This window comes from Trachypithecus francoisi, unplaced genomic scaffold, assembly GCF_009764315.1.
Source record: "Trachypithecus francoisi isolate TF-2019V2 unplaced genomic scaffold, Tfra_2.0 Lachesis_group15, whole genome shotgun sequence".
Classification (NCBI taxonomy): Eukaryota; Metazoa; Chordata; class Mammalia; order Primates; family Cercopithecidae; genus Trachypithecus; species Trachypithecus francoisi.
The window spans coordinates 51,467,190-51,494,078 of record NW_022681460.1 but is presented as its reverse complement, the minus strand read 5'-3'; the positions used below and the strand labels follow the sequence as shown (position 1 = coordinate 51,494,078).

The 26,889-nt window shown below is 38.9% G+C and overlaps 1 protein-coding gene across 3 annotated transcripts in view; it reads right to left on the bottom strand.

The window, feature by feature from the left end:
* The window catches only part of SOBP (sine oculis binding protein homolog), a 173,102-nt gene that overhangs the window by 121,957 nt on the left and 24,256 nt on the right, over window positions 1-26,889 (bottom strand). For all 3 annotated transcript variants that reach the window (XM_033234759.1, XM_033234762.1, XM_033234760.1), the window contains exon 4: window positions 8,211-8,362. In XM_033234759.1, the coding sequence (XP_033090650.1) occupies window positions 8,211-8,362 (152 nt within the window). The remainder of the gene's footprint in view (window positions 1-8,210; window positions 8,363-26,889) is intronic.

Sequence of the window (26,889 nt, the reverse complement as noted above, 5' to 3'; positions counted from 1 at the left end):
ATTTATATTGCTCCACTTATGAAACATACAATCCTACAGAGTATCACAGAAAGTGTCACGTCCTTCAAAGATTCTCCTTATATCAAAGATTTAGATGTGTGGTCATAAAAACGCTCACCATATTTTAAATAGTATGAAATCATTCTATCAAAACAGATTACAAGATAATATATCATTTATGAGATCCATATAAAAATCACTGCTTTATCATGGAATGTTTGGCAAAAGGCCAGTGAAAATAAGCAGTCATAATATCTCAAAATTCCTATTACCCATGGAACCTCCAAAATATAGTTATTGGAGTGGGATTAATTAATGCTAATTAGCTAATCAAGAAAGTTAAACATTAAGAAAGTTTAAGTTTCTGTGACAAAAATCAGATGCAAAATCTTTGAATTATGTCATAACTTCTACTATTTCTGTGGAAAAATAATCATTTCAAAGTCAAGGCACTTGTTTTTCTACAATCAAAGGTGGTTAAATACTTTTAAATACATTTCAACATATTTATGAAGGAATTAGACTACATGCCTCCAAAGCTCTCTCATAAATCAGTATAATGTTTCCAAAGCACATTTGGAAGTAAAAAATTCATATCTACTCACTATATTTTCCTCTATTCGAAGATGAATTAAGCAGAAAATACATTAATGTCTGAATTTATAATAGGAGTGGTTAACTCTCAACCATAGCAAACTAATGAGGAATATTTTACCATGGAAAAATTAATCAGGGCTCTCCAACACTATGCAATTTGACATTTTGAGGACTTAATCAGGAATGGATTTTATTCCGCTATTTACTTTTCATCATGGGGATGACTTACAAAGACACTACCTGTTAGAACAAATATAATTCTTGAGCTTAATCTTGTCACTTTAAAGAAATTTATTTTAAATAATATTCCATAGTTTAAAAATAGTCCTCGCAGAAGCAACATTACTAAGATTATGTCATCTCTGGGCCAAATTCAGCTCTCAAACATTGAGCAAATATCAACATAGACACAGTGAGCCTCAGAGCCTGAATGTGACTAACCCTCTGTTAGCAATGAGACAACACAAATTCTGGGAGGTTGTGACTGCTGGACATGGACTTCCATCCCCCACCATCGATTATCGCTATCTTTGTTAAAGACTACAGGAGTTTCATTTAACTAGAGTGCTCAGTAAATTGCAGCAGAGTTCAAGCATCTTTATGGATTCATTAAACCATTGATCTGCCTCACAGAGCTTGTAGTAGAGTCCAGCTCTGGCCCACAGCCTGTGTTTACAGAGAATGCAATAGACTGATGTTTGTAACCTCCAAAGGCAGTCTGTCAGTAGACATTAGATTCCACTGTGTGCACAGCCACCCTAAGAGTGGATTGTAACACAGGGAATTTCCCATTCTCAGTCTCAACTGCTAGGACAGAAATTAAGTGACCATTTGTAGCAAGATTTTCTTTATTTCATTCTAATCTGTGATAATATAAACAAAGAGCAAAGAGCCCAAGGAACAAAGAATTACACATGGCTTGGCCAGTTCACACTTCTGCTTATGTGTACAAAAGCTATCCAGAGATACTGAAATGGAGGAGAAATTAAAATAACCACAAGCATATCTATAGCTTGGATCCCCCATGGGGCCTCTCGAGTATACTAGGCATTGTGACCAGACATTGCAAAGGTGTATGAGAAAAATTCAGGACTCAATCTACTACCTTAAAATGTCTCAAGGCAAGCCACCTGGCCTTTTATGCATGCACTTATTCAGATACTTAACATTTTTAACAAAGCACTGAATCAACAGAGTATAACTACTATTCCAGGAAAATGAATAATCATTATCTCTTGGTTTCTCAGGACAGTTCACTAAGCACTCTCAGAACCTTCTCCCTCCTCTGGTTTTTATTAATAAGGTCTCACAACACCTTCCTTTTTAAGTCAGGCACAAAGAGGAACTCTGTGCTGAATGCAGCTTATGATCAGAGAATCACATCAAAATGACCTGTTAAGATAATTCTTTAAATGTTCATTGTTCAGATAAAGCTGAACACTGTTAGTGGCAAGGTGAGAGAGCAGGAAATGTAAGTGACTGGATCGATAAGGAGAATGTTCGTCCCAAATAAATAGATCCTTTCCTGATCATTTGTTTCACTGAACTGCCCACTGCCCAAACAGACAGTCGGACTATGAACTCCAAACACGCACATTCATCACTCTGCAGAAGCAGTCACCAGAACACAATGTGGCTGATGCAATCTGACACTGTGGTTAATGTTAAAAGGGAGCGTGCCTTTTAGATGGATTGGATAATTACCGGCAGTTCAGATGAGAAAAAACTTGATTTCAGTGAACAGCACTAGCCGTCACCAGGAGGATGGCCAGAGATGTGCTATGTCTGAAAATTAACATTCCAACATATACGTCAATAGCCCTGGGTACTGATCCCCGGGTGACCGGATTCTGATTTACGAAAAATTCTCTCTCTTCCTTCCGTTCACTGAAAAATGTTGAACACAGACTGGGGCTTGAAGCTATTTAGAGTTTTGATCAGCTCTTCACATTTAATCTAAAATATCTAATGTTCTTCAGAAACAGATGTCCATTCTGGCTAATGGGTTAGAATTATTGCTGTTTCCTTCATAGTCTCCCAACATGTGGCTCACTAAAAACTAGAAGTGGTTGCTGTTCCTTTCAGTACAAACCCACTTGTCCCATGCTGTGTTCCAGGTATCCCTTAGACCAGAGTTTCTCAAGTGGTTTTCAAGTGTTTTGGTGAACATGAGGTCACATGCCTCTCCCCAAGCCTCTGATGGCTTTCTAGAGTACTCTGTCCCACTCTGTCTGCAGAACCTCTGCCTTGGAACACTTTCTGGCTCTCCTCAAGAGCTTGTATGTCAAACTTTATATGGATCTACACTTTACTTCACTAGCCAGAACTTTCCTGCTCTAACCCTACTCCCAAATGTGTTTCCAAGGACTGACATTTACCCCTCCTCTGTGATTGCTTTCTCCAGCCTCTCATTTGCAGCAGCTCACCAATATTCCATTCTGTATTTCAAAATAGAAGAGAATAAGAAACACTTGAATTTGTTGTTCTTTCTCCAGAGCTTTCTGAGAACACCTCTGTTTGCTATGACCGAAAGGGAGCTCAGCCACTAGCCTGCAGACTAAATCCCTGGGAGGAGAAGCCATTATACACATGAGGCAGTGGACAGGCTTATAGCACAGTACTAAGGGACACTGCAAAATCAAACAATCATCCTGCAGGCCAGGGTGCAGCTGGACAGATCCAGGAGGCTCACTGGTGGCTGTCAAAACCAAGGGGAATCCACAGGAAGAACCCTGGGGCTCCCCGGGTGCATTTACTTGTGGACCAAGGATATTTGCAAGCAACTGGCAAAAGCAAGTCTGTGGCCTGAGCTTCAGGTGGTCAGGGGACATTAATTGCAAGTAATTTCTTAATGTCCTTCTCCAAGCCTTCAAGAATGATAGCCATTTTGCAAATTAAATCTCGCAGGTATTTAAAGGAAAAAGAGTAGACAGGTTAATCACTAGATTAACATGGCATTTGTTACACATTTCTTCTACACTACTTGGTTCTATAATTAAGTCTGAAACTGAGAAATCTTTCCCAGGATATATTCAACTGTAATAAAAAGACAAATAGACTATGTCTAAATAAAATAGACTCCAAATAACATGATGATACATGCTAATTAGAGATGGGTTCTTTCAAAAGAAATCTCTTCTAAGAAAAGATCACTGTACAACCAAGAATATAGTTTGAAAGTAAAAGAAGTGCTAATAATACAATATTCTCCTCCTTGAATATTTATGTTATTATTATAATGATTGTTAGGAAATCTTAATGGCATCATTTGCAAATGTTGCTTCTGTCTATATCATCTTTTTCTTTTTAATGCATCCTTGTCCTCATCTCTGAGCCACATTGGTTTCTTCTCACTATGGACTGCTGGGGAACAACAATATTATGCTATTGAAGAAGTATTTCGATCTTTTTTTTTTTTTTTTGAGATAGGGTCTTGCTTTGTTGCCCAGGCAGGAGTACAATGGACCAGTCATGGCTCACTGCAGCCCCAGCCTCCTGGGCTAAGCAATCCTCCCACCTCAGCCTCCTGAGTAACTGGGACTACAGGTGAGCACCATCACACCCAGCTAATTTTTGCATGTTTTGTAGACAGGGTCTCACTCTATTGCCTAGGCTGGTCTTAAACTCCTGGGCTCAAACAATCCTGCTACCTCCACCTCCCAAAGTGCTGGGATTACAGGCATGAGCCATGGCACCCGGCCTTTCAAATTATAAGAAAAACTAAAACAAGGAAGCAAAACTTTGGTGCTCTTAGGAATTTGTGTTTACTTGTAAATTATCAACATTCCTAATCCAATAAAGAACACTAAAAACTTGAGATCTGAACAAGAAAAGTAAACAATCATCCTTTACATTGCCTGCAGTGGCCATTTGTCTTGACTTTTGATTTCCTTCCTGATTTTTGGATATTAGTTTGGACAATAAGATATTTCCCATGTAAAAGGAAAGAGATCAAACACAGGCCATTTGGAAGTGACTAACATTTGTGGTCTTGTTTGTTACTCCTTTTTAGAGGGATAATGGTTACAAGACATTACTCCCTTAGGGAAGAGAATTTTTAAGTGTGTATTACTATGCAAAGTAAAACTGGTGTTAGCAAATTGAACTAAATGTTTCTACAAGAGTGCAAAATCACTAAGGAGTCTCTGCAACTTTCCAGTTCCTAGGTGAATCACAAGGACAGAAATGCTCTCAGGTCCAAAAACGGGGTGGGAAAAGAGTGAGCTATTAGTTCCCTGAAAAGTCTCTAATACATGAAATAATGAGATTTACATCCCATCGTCATACATTGCCCACAGACTACACAAGTATTTTTCTTACCCACTGTTTCAAAAATTTTAAGCCAGCAAATAAGCCTTCAGGGATAAGGATCCTACAAAATATATTATGAATTAACACTATCCATTTCTTAAGCCAGCATTCTGAAATGTGTAAACTAGTAGTTAGAGTCCTTAAGTGAATACAGCTGTGATTCATGGTCCTCTCCTGGCAGTGTTGAGCAGAAGTATTTTGAAGAAAGCCTAATATTTGTAGCAATCCAGACAACTCTTCAAATAAAAATTTAAATTCAGTTAAAAATATAACCTACATACTATATAGGTTAACCTGGCTTCAATCCATCCCACCTTATTGCATAGTGACAATCTGTGAGACATGTATGTGACACTTTCAACCCACCCCATTAAACAGACAGAGAAACCCAAAGAGAAATGAAGAACTGACAGCCAAATGAAATTTAAAGAGCCCATTTTCAGTGGGCCATCATTTTGAGAGTTGGGTTATTTTTGTCCGTGTTTTTAGCAGCAAATCAATTCCTGACTCTCCACCCAAGCGTGTGTGAAGAGAAACGCACAGAGACCACAAGCACAGCTGTCCAATTTACATTCACAAATGCAGGTGTTGCTCAGACACAAAACAGAGGTCAGCTGAATACTGCTCCTAATTAGCTACCTTTTCTACTAGGATTTTTCTTTGTAAAGTTATGCATGCAATTTGGGTTCAACTTGGAGACCATTTTTAGATCCCAGCATGCTATCCAGCAAGAAGCGGGCTGTCATTATAAAGCATAATTTACAGCACAGTTAATTTTATGTTTTTTTTAAGTCTACACTATACCTAAGGCAAAATTCTGTTCTGCACACACACATTATTCACTCTGTTTCCTATTCACTTCTCAATACTTAAAAAAGGTAGAATTTAGCCAGAAAAAAAATCTGTTATGTAGGAATGGGAAGAATTTTGCCCTTTTTCTAAGATTAAGAAAGTCCATAATTAATTAACAAGGACTAAGGACTTTGTTAAATGATACAAGAAGAGAAGTAGCTATTTGCTATTGTCTTCAGTACGGAACACCCAGGGGCTTATTACAAGCAGTTCTTAGAAATGGCAGGATGGAGACTGGTATCTAATACAATCCATTAGGAAACCCAAGCCCTAAATAAAATGACCACAAAATCCTATCAGTTAACAGAAATGCAGCAGCTGTACATGTTTATTGTAATACAATATAATATTGTAACAGAGATAACACTCTTTAAAATTTAAAAAAAAAAAAAAAAAGCCAGCAAGTGATATGACTAGTTTATTTCTCTATTTGGGAAGAAAAAACACACAAGAAGGCATAGCATGTCAGAACTTTGGGACATATAAGGAAGGATGAAGACTACAGAGAAGGCAGGAATTGTTTGTACACTAATAGACAACTGAGATCAGCTGGCAAAGTCACTGGCTAAACACCAAACCACTGCAACTTCCAGGTTTAGCAAGATGTTCAAAGACATACCCCAGTAACTCTTGGTAGAAAGTGAAATGTGATGGGCTTCCTCCCACTGCTGACTTTACCTGCTGTAAGTATTCCAAATGCTAACTCCTATTCTGGCTCCCAGTTATCCGTTTTTCAAAAATGTACACTATGAAAGCTTAAATTCAGTTTGACCTTAAACTTTATAATGATGCAAACAACACAGATATAGATATGGTATTCTGGAGTGTTTTTCCAAATGGAATCAGGTGCCTTTCTTCAAAGGCTCACTATAAAATAGTCTGCAAAATATAGTATATATCACCAGGATTGTGACAAATCCATCTTGCTTGATTTTAGTCCCTACAGGCAGCCCATCAAGATTCGGACCTATAACCTTCAGAATTATAGAAAGACAAAAAGCCCTGTTCTATAGCCATCTTCTGCGATGGAATGCAAAGTATTTTGTTGTGGTAAGTAGGGCTTTGAAGAAGAAAGCACTGGGCCCACTGCTGGGGTTGTTACTCCAGTGCTCAGCATTCAAAACGGGAGCCCCAGGGTCTCGGAGATCATTTTAATCCCCCTATATTAAAACAAAACGTGTCTCCCATTTTCTTCCCACCCTCCTCCCCAGATTCACTGGCTCCCCCCAGGGGAAAGTGAACTTGACTGCTGACAGTCCCAGAAGAATTCCAAACAATTTCCTTACTTGCCTCTCTGTTCCAGTGAAGATTATGAGCCTAACTCTTAGAGACTGCTACTAAAATTCCACCCCGCTGAATTCTGCAGCCTAATTCTTTCGGCATTATGTTTTTTGGCAGAATGAATGTGACCCAAATTTGCAGGAGATAATTTGCTGCAACAGTGCTTCTTGCAATGCAGTGAGCCCATAATTAGCATTTCGGGATTGCAAATATCACACTTTTAGAAAAATAATAATTGTTTGCTTCAAGAAAGAACAGATTTGGATCTTGTATTATAGAAATGGAAACAACAAAATGTGGACAATTTTAGTAAAGATTTTTTGAATTAAGGAAGCTTTACTTATCAATGGAAAATAATTGAGGACTAGCAAGTCACCTCAGTAGTTGGTGGCAAAGGCTACAGCAGTTCTTTAAGGATTCAGAAAATAGTTGTGTGCATGTGTGTGTGATCGTAAAAATACCATGCATTCCATTTCCCATCCATGGTGGCTAACACTATTCAAAAAGGACATTTTCAGACCTGGGATGTCTTTAAAACAAAACAAAAAAAAATTCTAATGATGGCTGTTCCTGTGTTTACCCACCATGCTTCTCACAAATGCTTGGCTGTGTGAGCAATGTTGTTTCATGTATACATGATTTCATTTTTTTCTCAATATCAATCAGTTTTAACGTAAGATGTCAAGAGAGACTTAACATTTTTCTTGACAAGAACTCGTGGGCCAGATTTTGAAAAGAGCAATAGCAGTATTTCCACTGGGTACAAGAATTAAACTAAGTGGGCTAAAACTTTCTGGCCATGCTTTTGTGGCTAATTACTTGGCTTTTATAAGGAATATCTACCACTTATCTTTCATGGACTCAGAGTGCAGTCTGCACTCTACTGCTGGAAAGACACTGGCCATGAGGATACCAGCTGTGATCACGGTGTCCTCATCAGATTCATTCACCCTCTCAGAACACAAACACTAAGCCAAGAGAAACACATTAGAAGGGGATTCCTTATTCCAAAAGGTTAAGCATGACACAAAAGGGGAATCAACAAAACAGAAAGAATAAAAATATAAAAGTAAAAGGTGCGCAGTGTTTTCCGCTAGAAGCTACGTGGCACATGCGCGTGTGGGCTGGTGAGGCCTGCGGGGGGCCGCCTCTCTCTCCGGTGCTCTTACCTTATTTCTCTTGAAGTAGGCTCGTCGGCAGGCCGCAAAGCACTTCTCGCTGCAGAAGCTTTTCACCTCACTTCCCATACTCAGGGAATAGCGCTTGATTCCCACTTTCTGGCACCAGGCACACATTATTTGTACATTTGACACATCATCTTCTATAATAAAAGTATAAGAAAAATGTTCATATCAGAAGCAAACATCCCTTCAAATTTAGACACACCCTGAACCTGACAGAGCTACCCAGGCCTGATTTTAGTTTCTGGACCTTGGAGAAGTGCTTTTTCTTTCTCTCTCTCTTTCTCTTTTTTTGGCTCCTAAGTTTCCAAAAGACATTTACTTAAAAACTAGAGCATGATGGCAGAGCCACAAGGGCTCCTAGGGCTTCCTAGCCTAGTTAAAAAAAAAAAAAAAAAGCTTCATCTGCCTAGTTAAACCAGCCCCAGTAATAATGAAGCTTGTAAAATAACCTGTTTCTTCAAAGGTCCTGTGAAAGCCTGCAGGATCTGCACTGGGTGGGACAATTTGTAGGGTGCTAACTTACAAATGGAACACCCTCATGTGAACCTTGACCAGGCGCCAGGTTCAACCATGGCATGTTCCCTATTACTGTTAAATGATATGTGCTATTGTTTACTCTTGCAATGTAATAATTCCCAAGCAATGCTCTTAGTCAAAAAAGGAAAGATGTGCGCGGCCAGATTCTGGCAATGGAAAGGGCCAAGCCTGGCTCGCTGAACAGACTCTGACAATGCAGCCTTCCGGCGCTGGTGTCCTAAGGGAGATGCAGGCCTGATTGAAATTCTCCTCCATGTGATGTGGTTCATGGGCCCTGGATGGAGGGATGGTAATGGAAATGTCAGATCATTCTCAGCCAGATTGGTGGTCCTCCCGGCCTCTCATGTCATGTCATGTCATGGGGTTCTTCAGAATGAATTTAGGTGGTTGGCAAACATTTCCACTATGTAAATTGTATTTCTTTTCCTTTGTATGAGAAGAAAACAAATTTAACTAGCATAATGAGCCCTTGATATCACAAATACTACTGCTTAAAACAAAGAAAGGATTTTAAAGTGAGTCAATTAGTAAAATATATTCAGTAAATCACAGTGCGGGTAGTCAGAAGTTATGACAAAAATTATGATGGTGATATTCAGGTCTGGGAGAAACTGGCCTCTCTGAGGGGTGGGTAGGGATGAATAAAAGGAAACTTTAAGTAGACACCTAGGTAATACTTCCTTGTTGCCTCTTAACAGCTTTTGCTACATCTTGAGTTTTCTCTGTCCTACCAATTGACAGTGTGTGTGTGTGTGTGTGTGAGACTCACTGCCACATCTCTCTTCCTTTATGGAATTTTTATTATTATTATTATCCCACACTCATGCTCCATACATGAATGGTAATCACAAAATCCCCACCAAGCACTAGTATAGTGTTGTCTGATTTCTGGATAAAATCCCCCAAAGACTAATTGCTAAGCAAGGCCTGGTCCACGAGTGTTGACATATTCAGGGTTCATAGAGTCTGTCATGCAATCATTTCATTTCCAGGGAAAAGATTTGGTTTGAGGCAGTGTGGTCATCAGCCTGCAAAATTAGAAGCAAACTAATTTGTAGTGCAGTGATACGGCTTTTTTTCCCCCTGAGCATCACCACTCAGAACTATGTGCAGCGTTTTATTTACCTCAATGGAATAAATATTGCCATTCTAATGACCTTTTTGTATTTCACAAATTACATATTGTGATCTATTGTTATCAAATGAGATAGTATAAAAAATGACCTTTGATGTCAAACATTTTTGATAACTTTCTTTAAATGGCATAATACAAATTCAAATATCAAACAATTACTATATTTAATAATTTGCTCTGTTCAAAGCAAGCTTTTTGATATTTCAGGAATATCCTTAACAAAAAAAATTTAAAAATAAATAAAAGTAAGCTTTTATTTATATTTTACATGGTCTCTAACATGGCATCTCTCTACATATGAACATTTTACATGGTATGAAAAATTAGCAAAGTTTTATAATTTACCTTAGTGTATGGAGGAGTTTTCTTAGATTAGAAAGAGCATATATTTTAAAATAATCACCTGTCTTTACTAAACTAGATAGCAACTAATAGTTTCTATTTTTCTCAATTGATAAGATGCTTTAAAATCTTAAATTCCTGAAAAAGAAGATACAGCAGAATTCTCATAAATGATCCACTGGCAGTAAGCTTGATTCTGGTGAAATCTGTAAGGAAAAAAAATTTATGCGGGAAATCACCTGGCCTCACAGTTTAAAGAGGAGACCCCACTTCCCAAGGAGCCATTTTAGAACATGCATTAGATCCCCCTCATTATTTCTTCCTTTAAATAATCTGATTTGGGAAACAAAGCATAAAATTATTTAAGTCCTAGATCTTCAGCTATAATGGACCAACACTGACATAAGAAAGAACAGAGTGCAAAGCTATTCATAAGGCCAGGCGCTTAGCGTGCAGCTTGGGCCTGGCCTGGAGGAATGATGCTTGAGGCCAAAGGGCAGCTCCGGGGTCTTTCTCAAGCTTCAGTCCATCATCACCAGACAGACCCACTTGTCATTTTTTAAAGGGAGGCAAGAATACTTTCTTACAATGGACCTAACAAATAAATGAACAAAAAGGTAGAATTTTAAAACAGATTATTTCTTACAAATCATTCTTACTACAAAGCAACAATATGAGATGAGACCAAATAAATTGTGCACTTTTATATCTGGCAGCTGGAAAGACTTCTAGAATGATGGTTAGCATCTGCCTTGTTAAATAAGTCGACGTTCCCAGCAGTTTTTCATGCAACTCTATTTCATAAAGGTATATGCTTTGGAAAAAGCCCATTAGATTTCTCCTTTTCTAGTATTAAACTGTTATCAGCAGCTAATGATCCAAAGAACAGTCTGATAATTGGGTTATTCAAAAAATTTTAAAAACATTTTCCGATATTTCAGGCATTCTAGATTAATAAAAGTCATTTATATTAGTAATACATTTTAGAAACTAATAAAGAACTGTGATTATCTAAATTAATATTGTCAGTCAAACTATAGTTCAAAACTCTGTCACCAGACATGAGATGGTGTCCCTATCTTATGACTACACCCCTAGAAAAGTGAACACTTCTCAAGTGGTTAAAGCCAAAGGGAGCAGTCCACCTCAACATCTGCATCTCTTTCTACCTGAAACATGGAAATGAAATGCAGGCTTTACAATGGCAAAATAGAAGGTTTCAGCACTTTAACTTTTCTAACGTGATCTGCTTTAAATTTTTTTCTATTTAAAAAAATATTTCTTCAAGCTAGGGAAAACCTAATTACCTATCTTACATTTTGGCTAACGGTCTGTGCCATTAGAGACTTGAGATTACCTCAGAGAAGATTCATGTAACAGATTTTTACATTACATTATCTTACAGCCATCAGCCTGTGCATTTTTATAATAAACAATGCACTGACAAATGTGAAATGTTTACAGCATTAAATCACATTCCCACAGAGAACGCTTTGTATAACATAATAAAATTTTCATACAATATCATATAAATACGTATCAGTCAAAATATGCATATTTCAATTAATCATGAAAAATTTGTACCACCTCTTTAGAATTTAATTAAACAGAATGTTTAAGGCATTTTCTTTCCAATCTAATGTTTAAAGAGCTATAGAACATTTTTCTACTTTACATCCCAGAAATTCAAATTAACTACTCCAAGATAAAATCAAAATTGTATTTATCTATCACAGTACAGAGAAGTATGAGATCAAGCCATTTCCGGAATGCCCTGCTGAAGTTGTTTGAGAAATTGCCTTATCTGGTGACTTTCAAAAATAAGGATGGCCATTGGTCAGCGATCTTCTTGGGGCATTTAAATTGGCTATAAACATGTATACTAACTTACCTGACCAGCACCCAAAGAAAATCAGTAGGGCATTAATGGACTCCAGGCAATTAAACTGTAGATTTACCACCCCTTTGTAACTTTCATGGGAGTCCAAGACTGAGGGGAAATTCCAAAAGTATTTGCTGGGACATCTATCTCCTCCAACAGTTCCTAGAATGCACACATCCAGATAATCAATGAAAGACCTGGATTATATTTGAGAGAAGTTACAAAGCAGCCTGAGGAGACTCCTGTGTGTTCCCCATGCCATGAAATGACATGAAATGGCCCATGGCTGGGCTGCACTGTGTCAATCTACTTGTTGCAGCAGCTATATTTAAGAACAGAATAAAGTAAAGGCCTGGAAAACAGACAAGAAACTAAAGTTTGCTTTCTCTATAGCTTCTGTGAAGAAAGAAATTCCTTTTTGAAATAATTCAATTCCAAAGACTTTAAGGCAATCTAAGTTAAAGTTTCTATAGAGCCCACCAGGAGCTTCTGTACAATCCCCTGTGTTCTAGGAGTGAACATACAAGGAGACCCAGAGAAAACTGGGACCACTAAACCACAAAGAACATAATGATTGTTAACAGTACTTAGTAGGTGCCCACACAGTGCATGGCTCATTTCAACGTTATTTAATATTTTTCACAACGACCACCAACCAGGCAGGTACTAACATTAATCTCCATTGTGCAAATGGGGAAAGTGAGTTTATATGTTAAGTAATTTGCTCCTAATCACACAATGAATACATATTAGAGCCTTACTGAGGACCAGGCCATCTGATTCCAGAGCCCAAGCTCTTGACCACTACACCTTAGAGACCACGGCTTTTCTAAGCAGTAAGATTATAAACCATCCTCACAGACCTCTCTCCACAAAAAGGACTAAAAGCTGTCACAGATTTTGCAACTTACACAGCACATTGCTCAGTAACACAACAATACACAAAGAAAATGAAATCAAAAAGGTCAAAATGTCTTGGAGGAGACAGCTGAAGTGTTAATCAGTATTTGTTTATTGATTTTTAAAAAACAAGTTAAAGGCCCACAGCGCAAGCCTTTACTTCTTTATGACTGTGAGACATGGAATTGCTGCAAACACTCTGTATAACTTGCACCAGCAAGTGCTACTTAAACATTAAATGATAAGACAGGCCCAATAATATGTGGATCTCAAGAAGCAGTTATTCTACCCACAGGCAAGCAATACTCTTGCCAGCCTTTTCTTTTCTAAGGAGTAGGGATCACAGCAGGACATGGATACGACCGGCTTTCCATGTGTTGAAATGGGAGACCCCCTACCTCTGTAATTTCAAGGGTGCCAATAAGAATATCCTAGCTTCAAAAAATTATCCTTCAGCTGCTCACTAAGATTAAATTCTGCCACTAGAAGGTCATTTCTTTGGTTAAATGTTTCTTATGAGCCATTAAAACACAAATTCCCTGAAAGCAAGGAGGCTCAATATATACTTGTAAATAATGATTTATGCTTTGAAATGAATGATTCTTTCTGAAGAATATGTTTTTACAAGGATTGGAAAGAAGGGCTGAGGATAGGGTTCCAATGAGAAAGGTAGAGAGGCAAAGATGGGAGAGTTGGGACATATTACTTAGCTAATCTCTAGCCTTGGAAAGAGCTAGAGCAACCTGAGGGCAGCCAAAGGAAGGCGACGTGGAAAGGGTGATGACACTGTAGAATATGTCAAATACGTTCAGAGTGCCTTTTAAGTATGAATATGAAACACAGTAGACAATGGCATATAGCCAAGGATTACCAGAAAAGAAAAGCAACAGGCAGATCCACTTAGGACAATCTCAAGGGGGTGACTTTTTATAAGCAAATGAGGTAGTAGATGCACATTGATTTGCAAATCTAAGTTGCTACTATTTGAAAGACAGTGTGGTGACGCACAGAGATGAAGACAGAGGACTTTGCTGAAAATACTAATATTGCCCCTTCTAGTTGTGTGTGACAAGAGTAAGTCGATCAAGGACTGGTAATGCCCACCCTAACTATAGCTTCGGTGAGGATCAAATAAGATTAAATATGCACATTCTATATGTAAATGAGCCTTCCTTAGAACGAGTGGCAATTAGAACCACAAGAAAAGGGTAGGTGTCAGCTGTATGCAATCTGGAGAGGCCCAGTGACCAGGCACTAGTCTCTTCAATCACATCCCCTCCTGTGGATGACATCTGTAGAACCACTATCCTTGAATACAAAGAACCCAGTAATTGGTTAAATTTCACTAACTTAGATTATTTAAGAGTAAAGCCATTAAAATTAATAAAAGCCTCACTTACAGCTATTCTTTTAAAAAAGTACTTAACTTGAATTAATAGTTGACAAGATGTTGCCAAATATATCACTGCACTGCCAGATATTCTGTAATTAATAGATGGGAATTCTTTGTAATTATTACATTAACTATCCACACATGGGTGGATCTTCCTAAGTGCCTGAGAAGTTTGCTCATTTAAAAAGTATCAGAGCAACAACTAAAAATGTCTGCCACTTTGGTAACTGAACTATCAAGAATTCCCAAAGAGTGGTGTCTGAAATAATAAAATTTTATTGAATTTAGTTCTCCTTAAACGGATAAGGCAATTAAATGATAAAGGTCCATAATATTACATGAGTCTTTGTAGTATCTAAAATTATCCCTAATTTTCTTTGGAAAATAGATTTGAAGTTATTTCAAGAATTTAAATAGTCCACTCCTTTCTAAACATAGTAGTATTTAACCCCAAAGTAAAATCTAAATATTCTATGCATAAATTAAAAATTGGTTCCAATAAGTAAAAGGAATGAGCATGTATTACACAAAATTACAGAAAAATGACAGACTTTAAAATTAATTTTCAATTTTCTAATGGAACATTCTACCCAAGTTTAAATTATTTATATTCATATTATGAAGACTGACATAGACACAGATATAGATACAAAGGATGTGATTCCAGAAAGAATTACGTGTTTACATGTGAGCTGGATAGGACCTGAAGTGTGTGGCTCATCTTATGACAGGCAGAATGCAGTAAGAGAGAGTTTTGGACAGTTGTGAGAGCCATTCCAGAGAGCACAGCATTTGGGTTGGGTCTTGAAGGATTTGGAAGGTGGGAGAGTTAAAGAGGAGAGAAAGGACAGAGGAACTGCAGGAGCCAGAGAGTGGCAGACAGGCTTGAAGTGGGCAAGAATCCTGCAGTCATCCAGTTGACCAAGCTTGTGTGAAGGGAAAAGTAGATTAGACAGGAGCTGATAGGGCCTGAACAAGGAGTCTCATGGATGTCATTTTGCCATAGCGGGAGGGAAGCAGCTCGTCTTTATTCCACAGGTAATAGGAAGCTCCCAAATGTTTCTCAACAGAACATGACAGACCGGGCACGGTGGCTCACACCTTAATCCCAGCACTTTGGGAGGATGAAGTGGGTGGATCACTTGAGGTCAGGAGTTCGAGAACAGCCTGGCCAATGTGGTAAAACCCTGTCTCTACTAAAAATACAAAAAAAAAATTAGCCAGACACAGTGGCAGTTGCCTGTAATCCCAGCTACTTGGGAGGCTGAGGCAGAAGAATCGCTTGAACCTGGGAGGTGGAGGTTGCAGTGAGCCAAGATGGTGCCATTGCACTCCAGCCCAGGCAACAAGAGCGAAACTCCGTCTGGGGGCGGGGGAAAACATGACAGGATCAGAGATGTGTTAAGAAATGTTATTCCAACAGGAGTAACAGGACGGATCAGAATTTGGAGAGACTAGAATCCAGTTCCACATCTAGACGCCTCAGTAAGCAAAGTGAGAGCAGGGTCCATGTCTCATTCTGTCTTGTGTGTTCAGTGCCTTGCACAGAGCAGCGCTCACGCTACATGAAGGAATAAATGGACAGATGAATAAATGGCTGCAGAGGAAAAGGGATGAAGTCCTAAACCTATAGGGTGACAGTGGAAATGAAGAGGACAGATTTAAGAATGAGATGAAATCAATTATCAAAATGTAGAAATGTTGCCAACCCTGAAATAACTGAAATTTCATAGTATTCATCTTCCCATGTTTCTAGTCAAAGCAGGCCAGGGAAAAGTCCACAGCATTCTTGGGGAAGTTGACTCCAGAGTCAAATTCAAACAAAATGAAGTTGCTTTACAGTCAATGTCCCTTCCTCATTTATTCTCCCGTACTCCAATAAAGAAGGAGAGCAAAAGGAGAGACTCATAAAGTCACAAAATTGTAATTATCTCTTGAATACCATGCTGAACTTGGATTATTTAATATGACACTACTAAGCACATGTGCCTCCAGCTCCCTGACATTAATTTGAGTATTTCCCCATAATTTCACTGACTTGCCAGTGAAGCAGCTTCTTCTTCTAAGTTTTTTTGATAACCTCGCCTCTGCTTCTCAGTGTTCACTGTGGAGTCTGTCTTTCCTATGTACTCACCCTAAGAAACTGGAATAGGAAAGGAAAAAGGTAGAGCTTTAGAGTAAGGAAAACCCAGAGTCCTGTATGCAACACTTACCAAAGCACATTCCACAGAACACTAAGCCCATAGGGTACTTACGTGGATGTGATTTTTAAAAAAGACTTCCATGATTAAATATGAATGGAAAACAGCAGGCTACACAAAGTTAAACAACAGGCTTTTTACAGCAGGACATTCTGGTTCCACTAACGTACAATTAAGAATCTTTGAAAAGGAGACAGAGGGAGCCATATTTCACAAATTTAACAGTGGACATGTCTTTTCACAGAGAATTCCCAAGACTGGACATCTGAGGAAGCTTCCTGGAATGTGCTGCTCCACTGCCCTACATCAGCACTGAGGCATGAGCATTTCCATGTGGGTCATTAATTATCAGGAAGGTTTCTTGTCTTTTGCCCACAATTATATCCTCAGTTGCCAGGAGCCTCCTTTGCCTGCACTGGGCAGAAAGACAAGGCCTGCAGCCATGTGGCCAGTACTGGGCACGCTGACCAACACCTACTAGTCCTCAATATGCACGTTCAGATTGATTAAAGACACCCATGGTCCACAAAGTCCCATGGTGTCTGTTACTCGCATCAAATACAGAGAAGGCAATCCTTTTCCTATAAAGCCCTACAGAGAAAATGGGAGAAATCAACAACAAGACAAAGAGAGAGTAATACAGACCGAATAGCTCATGTTCACTGGGTGGCTGCCATAGACAGGATGCTCAAGTAAAATCGTATCCCCATCCCTGGGCCCTCAATCTGAACCTCTGAGCAATTTAAGATGTTCTGGGACAAAGATGCTGCAATCATGGATTTGCTGTCCGCTAAACTTCTCTCTCCTAGATGGCTGAAGTCTACTCAGCATCTAGTTCACAAATGAATGCTGTGACGAGGAACAAGGGAGTCAGATCAAAAAGTGTGCTCCAGTAAACCCACCACTCATAGAAAACCAATTCTGAGGCCTTGCCCTGCCTAGAGGGGCACCATCTTCAAAGAGATACAAAAGTGGTGGCAGCATATAAAGACTAAAAGATCAAGCTGCTTTATACAGGACCTCAAAACAAGAAAAGCATTTCTGTCATCTGCTCTTTAACTGAAGGGCTCATTTCCCCTTCTGAGATCTGACTGTCCCAATAATTACACTTAATGGGTCCCACAGTGGTTGACAAATCTCCCCAGAGGTAGACAGACGATTCATTTCTTTACTCAATTTCATGCCAGGCACTGTATGAGGGGCTGGAAATACACTGACTAACAAGACATGCATGGACACTAACAAGGCCTCAAGGAGCCTCCCATGGCTGCCCCTAGTGTAAAATGTCAACGTGCAGGAGAAAATCGTCAAGGACAAGCCTGTCCTGTTCCCAGGGCTCCATCACCATGAGAGGTCACAGGAGCCAGATGTCTTGGTGACTGTAGAAGGGAGGGCGTTAGCATTTCCACTGGAGGGGAGCACAAGCAGCCCATCGTGACAGAAGAGCAAGCCAAGTGCCTCCTCGGTGCTCCAGCCAGTCCTGCCAAGCAGCAGGCCACGTGGGGCCACCTCCTAGGGGAGGCAAATTGACAGGCTAGAGACTGGGTGTCAAGGGGACACCTGGGAGGGACTAAGCACTCACAGACAGCACTGCTTGTTCTCCTCCTCAGCCCCTTTTCTTCCCTCGGTGCCCTGAATTGCAGTCACATCCAGAAAGTCAAGTTCAGTAGGCTGAAGGGTATGCAGAACTGCACTCAACTAAATGTGTTAAAAGAACCAAGATGAACCTACTAGAACATTTCAACAAAATAATTTACTTCACTCTTCACTCTTCCCACCTTTAAATATTTATTTAGATTTCTTAGAGCAAAGATTGGTTGAGGGACTCTCTGAAGGGGCCCCATGCCAATCCCTATTCTGGAATGTAATGAGACACAGCATGCCAAAATACTCCTGCTATAGGAAAAGTAGAGAGCAACACTAACAAGAAATCCTTCAGTGCACTCTCTTCTCTTAACGTATCCCTCTTGAGCTGCACTATGTATTCTTGTGACTCCAGTTACCATCCATAATATGACATTTCCCAAATCAACACAATTATCTTTCGTGAGCTACTATGTCCAACTGCCTCCCAGACATCTTAGTAAGTCAAGTCCACAGCTGCATACACATCCCTCTCCATTTCCAGTCCCCTTCACTGTGTTTCCCACCTCAGTTCCTGGCCCTATTATCTACCCAGTTACCTGATGGCAGAAACCCAGCATCTTTCCTGCCTCTTCCCTCCCTCTCACCTGCCACATTCTAATTTTTTTTTTTTTGAGAAGGAGTCTCGCAGTCGCCCAGGCTGGAGTGCAGTGGCCGGATCTCAGCTCACTGCAAGCTCCGCCTCCCGGGTTTACGCCATTCTCCTGCCTCAGCCTCCCGAGTAGCTGGGACTACAGGCGCCCGCCACCTCGCCCGGCTAGTTTTTTCTATTTTTTTAGTAGAGACAGGGTTTCGCCGTGTTAGCCAGGATGGTCTCGATCTCCTGACCTCGCGATCCACCCGTCTCGGCCTCCCAAAGTGCTGGGATTACAGGCTTGAGCCACCGCGCCCGGCCCACATTCTGATTAATCACCAGATCCTCCTAAACATTTTTAAATAGCTGGGTGTGGTGGCTCATGCTTGTAATCCCAGCACTTTGTGGGGCCAAGGCATGTGGACTGCTTGGGCCCAGGAGTTTGAGACCAGCCTGGGCAACATATAGCGAAACACCATCTCTACAAAAAATACAAAAATTAGCTGGGCATGATGGTGCATGCCTATAGTCCCAGATACTGAAGAGGCAGAGGTGGGTGGATCACCTGAGCTCAGGGAGGTCAAGGCTGTGGTGAGCCGTGATGGCACCACTCGACTCCAAAATGAGACCTTGCCGCAAAAAAAAAAAAAAAAAAGTTTTCATACTACACCCAATCATTCATTCATTCGATGAATGCTTATCAAGTCTACTTATATGTGAAGCACTGTTCTAGGTGCCTTATCTTCATGGAATTTGTTGCTCTCAATCCCAGTGAAGCCACCAATATCTCTTGCCCATACTACAAGCAGCCTCCGAACTCACTGTCATGTAGTTCCTTCTCTCCATTCTGCATCTAGAAAATTTTTCTGAAACACAAATATGACCACTGCTCTCACCTGCTCAAAACCCTTCAGTGGCATCCACTGCCCTCAAGAAGAAAGTGGCACTCCTGGCATGGCCTCCATGGCTTCTAAGACCACATCAGCCTCTCACCTGCTTTCTGGATTCTGGCTTCTTTCACTTCCTTGAGGTCCTCCCTCCACTCAGCGTTTACATGAGCTGCTTCCTCCCTCACAACCCTAAATTCCTTTGCCAGTTTAGTCCTACTGATGAATTCAGTCCTTTGTACCTTATCTTAAACCTCATCCTAGGGAGACCTTCCCTGACCCCAAACCTGGTCAGATCCCACAGCACTCTGGACTTGGTAATTATCAGACTTCATTGAGTTGTTTTTTGTTTTTGTTTTTGTTTGTGTGTGTGTTTTAACGTCTATCTCTTCCACCAGACTGTGAGCCAGGTAAGACAGGAGCATATCTGTCTTGCTCACTAGAATAAAATATTTGACCTGGGGCCTCAGCACAAGGAGAAGAAAAGCATCCTTACTAGGTGCACCTTGGATGTTGGATACCCAGTGGGGGAATAGTGGGAGGAAGCCAAGGGCACTGCCTTTGAGAACAAAGTTGTCTTAGAGGGAAACACCAGTGAAAAGCCCTAAAACAGAATGGGATCATTATTACCACTCTCCTTGGTCAAGTTAATCAATTAAGTTTTCTCCATTTAACAGGAACTTTGAGAAGTCAGCACTGGGACTGTCCCTAGAATAACAAGAAATGCTAGAAACATGGCCACCCTCTAACAAGAAAGGAAAGGCACAGCTGACATTTCAGGGTATCCTGAAAGTATTATCCTAGCTAGGTCATAACTCCAGAAAGAGTTTAGAGAATGTCAAGAGAAGTTCTAGAATCACAGAAGTACATGATTCAGAATCCATGATTAGATTGTGTCCCTATTTCAGAAGTGAGTTCTGGTCCTGGTTCTGCCATTAAGGCAACAGAGTGACCTTGAGAAGGTCATTTAACCTCTCTAGACCTCATTTCCTCTTCCGTAAAAGAGAACATTTAATTAAATGATATTCTAGGTTTCTTCTAAGTAAAATTCTAGCATTCTAAAGCTCTCACAATAACACAATCCATTTAAAGGAGTTGAGGCAAAGGATATTCTTTTTTCTTTCCTCTTTCACTCGAACTTCTGACTTAGTTTCTTTGTTTCTTCTCTTTCTGTGTAGCCACCACTGTTTTTCCTTACCCCATCATAAGAGGCTTAGAAAATTCTTTGGCAGACAGGACAATTTTAGAAATGGCCCTTTCTGAGTGCTCCATTATTGTGCCACTGAGAATCTGGTGCTCTCTTTTTACTCTTTCATTATATGTTAATGCTGGACTTTAAAGGGAAAAAGACAAATACTCATAAAATTTTAACTTTTTTATATTTTCTTCCATTAATTTCTGGTCTTTCACTGTGGACTTCCATATACATGGTATTTTATCCTGGGTTTCCCAGAAAACAGAATTTGAGTCAAAGACTTGCATGTAGGTGCTTTATTGGGCATGTGATGCCAGGAAGTAGGAGTGAGGGACAAGAGAAATGAACCTAGGGAGAAGAAAGAGCCAGCAGAAGGATGTGCTATTGAGTCGGCCACTGCTAACGAAGACTGGTGTTCAATTGCAGAGGTAATTCTTTGGAGTTCATGAAAACATTTCATAACTATCGACCCAGGGGACAAAAGAAGGAAAACTCTATTCAACTCTCATGCCCTGATGATATAGTATGTTAATCCCCTACACTGCCGGTTTGCAAATGTGTAAGCGAACGCCAAAAGGATCCACATGGGATGCCCATGCTGCTATGTCAGAGAAGTCCCAGAGCAGGAAGCGAGAGACATATGCCACAGGTGCAAGGCAAGTAACTTTCAGAATGCACAAGCCCAAGCCGGTCAAAGTGTTACAGCAATCATGGGAGTAACACGTGGGGTCAAGAGGATTTGAAGAGGAACACAAGAGGTGTCCCACACACAGACCTGTCATCACTGTGGAGCCTGGTTTCTAAAGCACAGCATTGTTCATATTTTCAGCTGGATAATTTGTGTAGGCTGTCCCGTACATTGCAAGACATTTAGCACCATATCTGGCCTCTACCCACTAGATGCCATTAGTACCCCTTCTCCCAGCTGTGACAACCAAAAACGTCTCTCAATATCACCAAATGTCCCCTGGGGGCCAAGTCACCCCCTGATAAGAACCACTGGTATAGAGATATTGTATATTCTACTTTTGTCACTCATTCAGTGTCCCCTAATTACTCTCCACTTTACACCATATCAAATGCAGCTCTAAAGTAGACCACAGAGGGGTATATTTATGCCTTATGCCTGTAACTTAATTTTTAGGCTTCACCATGATACATTTATATTTCACTTGGTGATAATTCCTTAATAAGGAATGATGAGATTTTAAATATTCTACATGATTTGAGAAAGCTATGTACAGACTAAATATAGGATTAAAAAGTTAAATTACATTCTAGGGCTTAGTTGCTTAAATTAGGAGGAGTTTAAAATTTTCTTAAAAACGATGGAAATCTAGATCTCGTATGCAGGCAGGAATTCTTAGCGTTTTTTGAGACAAGGATCTTTTTGAGGAAAAAAAAAAAATACCAGCCTTTCCTAAATTGTGCACATATGATATATACACAATTTCACAGTCAACTTCAGGACCTACACATACCCACCTAAGCCCATCTAAGGAATCCCAAGTGTATGTTAATGATTGCTGGTGAACATTTGGGTTGTTCCCAGTTTTTACCTATTATGAATAAATGTTATGAAGATTATTTTATGTGCCTTTGGCTCACATATGTACACATTTGTGTTGAGAACATACCTAAGACAGAATTATTGCCTTATACATTTTCAAGAATACTTAATTGTATAAATTATTGCATATGTGTATGTTCAGCATTCCTAGATATTGCCAATCAGCCTTCAATAGTGGTTATATGTATTTACTCTCTCAGCAGCTATGCATGAGAGTACCAGTTGTTCCATATCCTTTTCAAACTTGGTATTGTCAATCTTCTTCATTTGTGCCATTCTCATGTGTTTACTGGGGTCTCACTATGATTTCAAATCTGATGTCCCTAATGAGTAATGAGATTGAAAAACTTTTCATGTTTATTGATAACTTGGATATTTTCTTTGATGAAGGGCCTGTTTACATTTTTTGCCCATTTTTCTATTGAGCTGTTTTATTTTTATTTACAGAGGTTCTTTATACATCGTCAATATGCGTCTTTTATAGGGAAATGCATTACTAACATCTGGTACTCAGTGATTTGCTTTTTCATTCTTTTGAAAGATTTTTTTTCTTTTTTTATTTGTATAAATTCATGGGATATGAGTACAATTTAACAACATTGATACATTGCACTGTGGTGAAGTCAAGGCCTTTAGTGTATCCATCACTGGAATAACACACATTATATCCACCAAGCAACCGGAAAGATTTTTTAAAATCAACAAACATTCTTAATTTTATTATATTTAATTAACTTTTTCCATTATGGTTAGTGCTTTATGTATGTAGTTTAAGAAATATTGGTGTATTCAAGATCATAAATATATTCCCCCAGGTATTCCCTAGAAGCTCTATTGTTTTACCTGTCACATTTAGATCAACAATTCATGTAGAACTTTTCATGAATGACGTGAAGTAGAGAATCAACATACATTTTTTTCCATAAACATATTTATTGAAAAGACCATCCTTTCTCCACTGCTCTACCATGTCATCTTTGTCATTATAGACTGAATGTTTGTGTGTCCCCCAAATTCACATGTTGAAGCTCTAACCACCAATATGATGGCAATTGGAGATGATGCCTTTGGAAGATAATTAGTGTTAAATGAGATCATGAGGATGGGGCCCTTGTCCAGTGGGATTAGTGCCCTTATGAGAAGAGACAGCAGAGAGCCTGCTCTCTCTCTCTCTCCCCCTTCACCACATGAGGACGTAGTAATAAGGCAGTGATCTACACTCCAAGGAGACAGCCTTCACCAGACATTGACCCTGCTGGTACTCTGATCTTGATTTCCAGTCCCCAGAACTGTGAGAAAATAATTTTGGTTGTTTAAGCTACCCAGTCTATGGTATTTTATGTCAGCCTGAGCTAACTAATATATTTATCATAGTCAAGTATCAATTTAGATTTGTTTCTGGACTCTTGCTGTAATTGTTTATACACATATCCTTGCATCCTTGCCTACTATCATAATTATTCTGTCCTGATAATAAATCTTGATATCTAAGAGTATAAGTCTTCCAATTTTATTTTTTTCTTCAAGATTGAACTATTCTTGCTCCTGTGCATCTCCATATACATTTTTAAAAACAACTTTTTAATTTCCACAAAATTTTACGCAGGATTTTTATCAGAATTAGATTTAAATATATAGATCCAATTTGGGAGGAATCTTCCTCTTTACAATATTTAGTCTCTAATCGATAAACATGGCATGTCCCTCTATTCATTTAGGTCTTCTTTAATTTCTCTCAGCAATGTTTATGATTCTCTGTGTAACAATCTTATACATATTTTGTGAGATTATTTTCCTGGGTATTTGATGTGTCTAATACCATTTTAAATTACATTTTAAGGTTCATTTTTGAAATTTTTATGGCTGGAATATAGAGATATAATTGATTTGCAGATATTGACAGTGTTTAGAGACTTTGATAAATTGAGTCGTGAATTATAATAGTTAACCTGCAGATTGACTGTAGGGAGGTCTATACAAAATAGAATTTCCATCTTACAAATCTTGAGTTTCCTACTTCTTTTTATTTCCTTATTAAATAATTGTCTGTTAATACCAGTACAAAATTGAATAGAAGTGGGAGATACTGGTCTTTCTTTTCTTTTTTCTTTTTTTTTTTCCTGAGACAGAGTCTCACTCTGTTGCCCAGGCTGGAGTACAATAGTGCAATCCCAGCTCACCACAACCTCTACTCACTGCAACCTCTGCCTCCTGGGTTCCAGTAATTCTCTCACCTCACCCTCCGGAGTAGTCGGGATTACAGGAGCACACCACCACACCCTACTAATTTTTGTACTTTTAGTACAGACTGGGTTTTGCCCTGAAGGCTGGGCTGTTCTCGAACTCCTGTCATCAAGTGATCTGCCCGCCTCGGCCTCCTAAAGTACTAGTATTACAGGCATGAACCACTGTGCCTGGCCAATAATGGTCATCTTAATCTCATTCTTGGTATCAAAAGGAAAGTTTTCAATACTTCACTATTAAGTATAATATTGGCTGTGGAGTGTTCTGTGGATACCTTTGGACAGATTAAGGAAGTTCCATTCTATTCCTCCTTTGCCAAAAGGTTTTTTAATCATTTATAGTGCTAAATTTTATCAAAATTGCTGCTGCAGCTATTACTTTATTCTGTTAATGGTTTTACTTTAACAGAGGTTTTACTTTGTTAATTATATTGACTGATTTTTAAAATTCAAACCAACCTTGCATTCCTAGAAAAAAAAAATCTAAATAGTCATATGTATTAACATTTTGTATATATCATTGGCTTTGGTCTGCTATAATTTTGCTCAGCATTTTTGCATCAATGTTCATGATGAACAGAAGTTTTCCTTTTTTTTTGAGACAGAGTCTCGCTGTCACACAGGCTGGAGTGCAATGTTGTAATCTTGGCTTACTACAACCTCCACCTCCCAGGTTCAAGCAATTCTCATGCCTCAGCCTCCCAAGTAGCTGGGACTACAGGTATGTACCACCATGCCTAGCTTATTTTTGTATTTTTAGTAGAGACAGGATTTTGCCATGTTGCCCAGGCCAGTCTCAAACTCCTGAGTTCAAGTGATCCCCCCACCTTGGCCTCCCAAAGTGCTAGGATTACAGGTGAGAGCCACCACGCCCCGCCAGAGGTTTTCAATTTAAATGTAATAAAATTACATTAAATTATTGTTTTCCCTACTTACAATGCCCTTGGCATGTAATGTGATCAATGTTATGCTGAGATCATAAAATAAGTCTAAGCATTTATTTCTTCTCCTATTCTCTGAAAAAGTTTCTCCAATTTCTTTTTTGTTGTTGTTGTTTTGGTTTTGTTGTTGTTGTTGTTTTTCTTAAATGTTTCATAGAATTTACCATTGAAGCCATCTATGTCTGGAATATTCTTTGTAGAAAAGATTCAATTATTTTATTTCTTTAATAGATATAGGACTACTCCAGTTTTCTATTTCTTCTGTCTCTTTTGGTAAGTTAAACTAATGTGATGTCTCTGTCAAAGAAACTCGGAATTATTCTAGTAATCACTATGCATAACATCAAAATGATTAGTTCTAATAGCATATGAACCCTTTTATTTACTCACATTTCATATTTTCTAGCACTTGTTATCTTAAAAAATGTTAAATCTTATTATTTCATTCACTATTTGTTCAAAGTAAAAAGTAACAATCATTAAAAGTGGTCCTAAGCAGCATAAATCTTTCATCAGACTTCTGGCTGCTATAACTATACATATACGCAGTTTGCTCTATATCTGTTCAATTAACAAGTACATATTAAAGCATATTAAAACATACCCTCTCAAATCATAAAATCAGGAGAGCAACTAACCATACAAGTCACAAAATAAGGATTTTATAAATATAGGGAAGTAACACATGACCTAAGCTAACCACATCACTTTGCAGACAAGGAAACTAACGCTTAGAGAAACTACCTTATTCAAGATTACAAGGCCGATAAATGGCAGAGCTGGCATTAGTAACCCAGGTCTCTTGGTTCTTGCTCTGGCAGTCTTCACCACATCATGCTACCATTCAAATTATACATTTCATCTGGCATTAAAAATGACAGAACACACTAAAATATGCCTTATACATTTTCAAGAACCCTTAACCGTAAAGAGAACAATAAACCAGGACCTATATCATAGTAGCTAATATTTTCAGGTTTCATTTTGGATCTTTTTTTATCACTTTGAATTTTAAATTACTATCTTCTAGCCTATATTAAGTTTCAGGTGCCATTTCCCCTCAACTGTATAAATATAACAGTTATTGATTATCTGCCTATAGACTTTTTGCTACTCCACTTTAATTACCCTTGTAGTCTTACCATCGACCCTCCATATGCAACTAAAATTATATTATACATTCCAAGGTCAAACTAGAATGATGTTTTGATCATATGCCA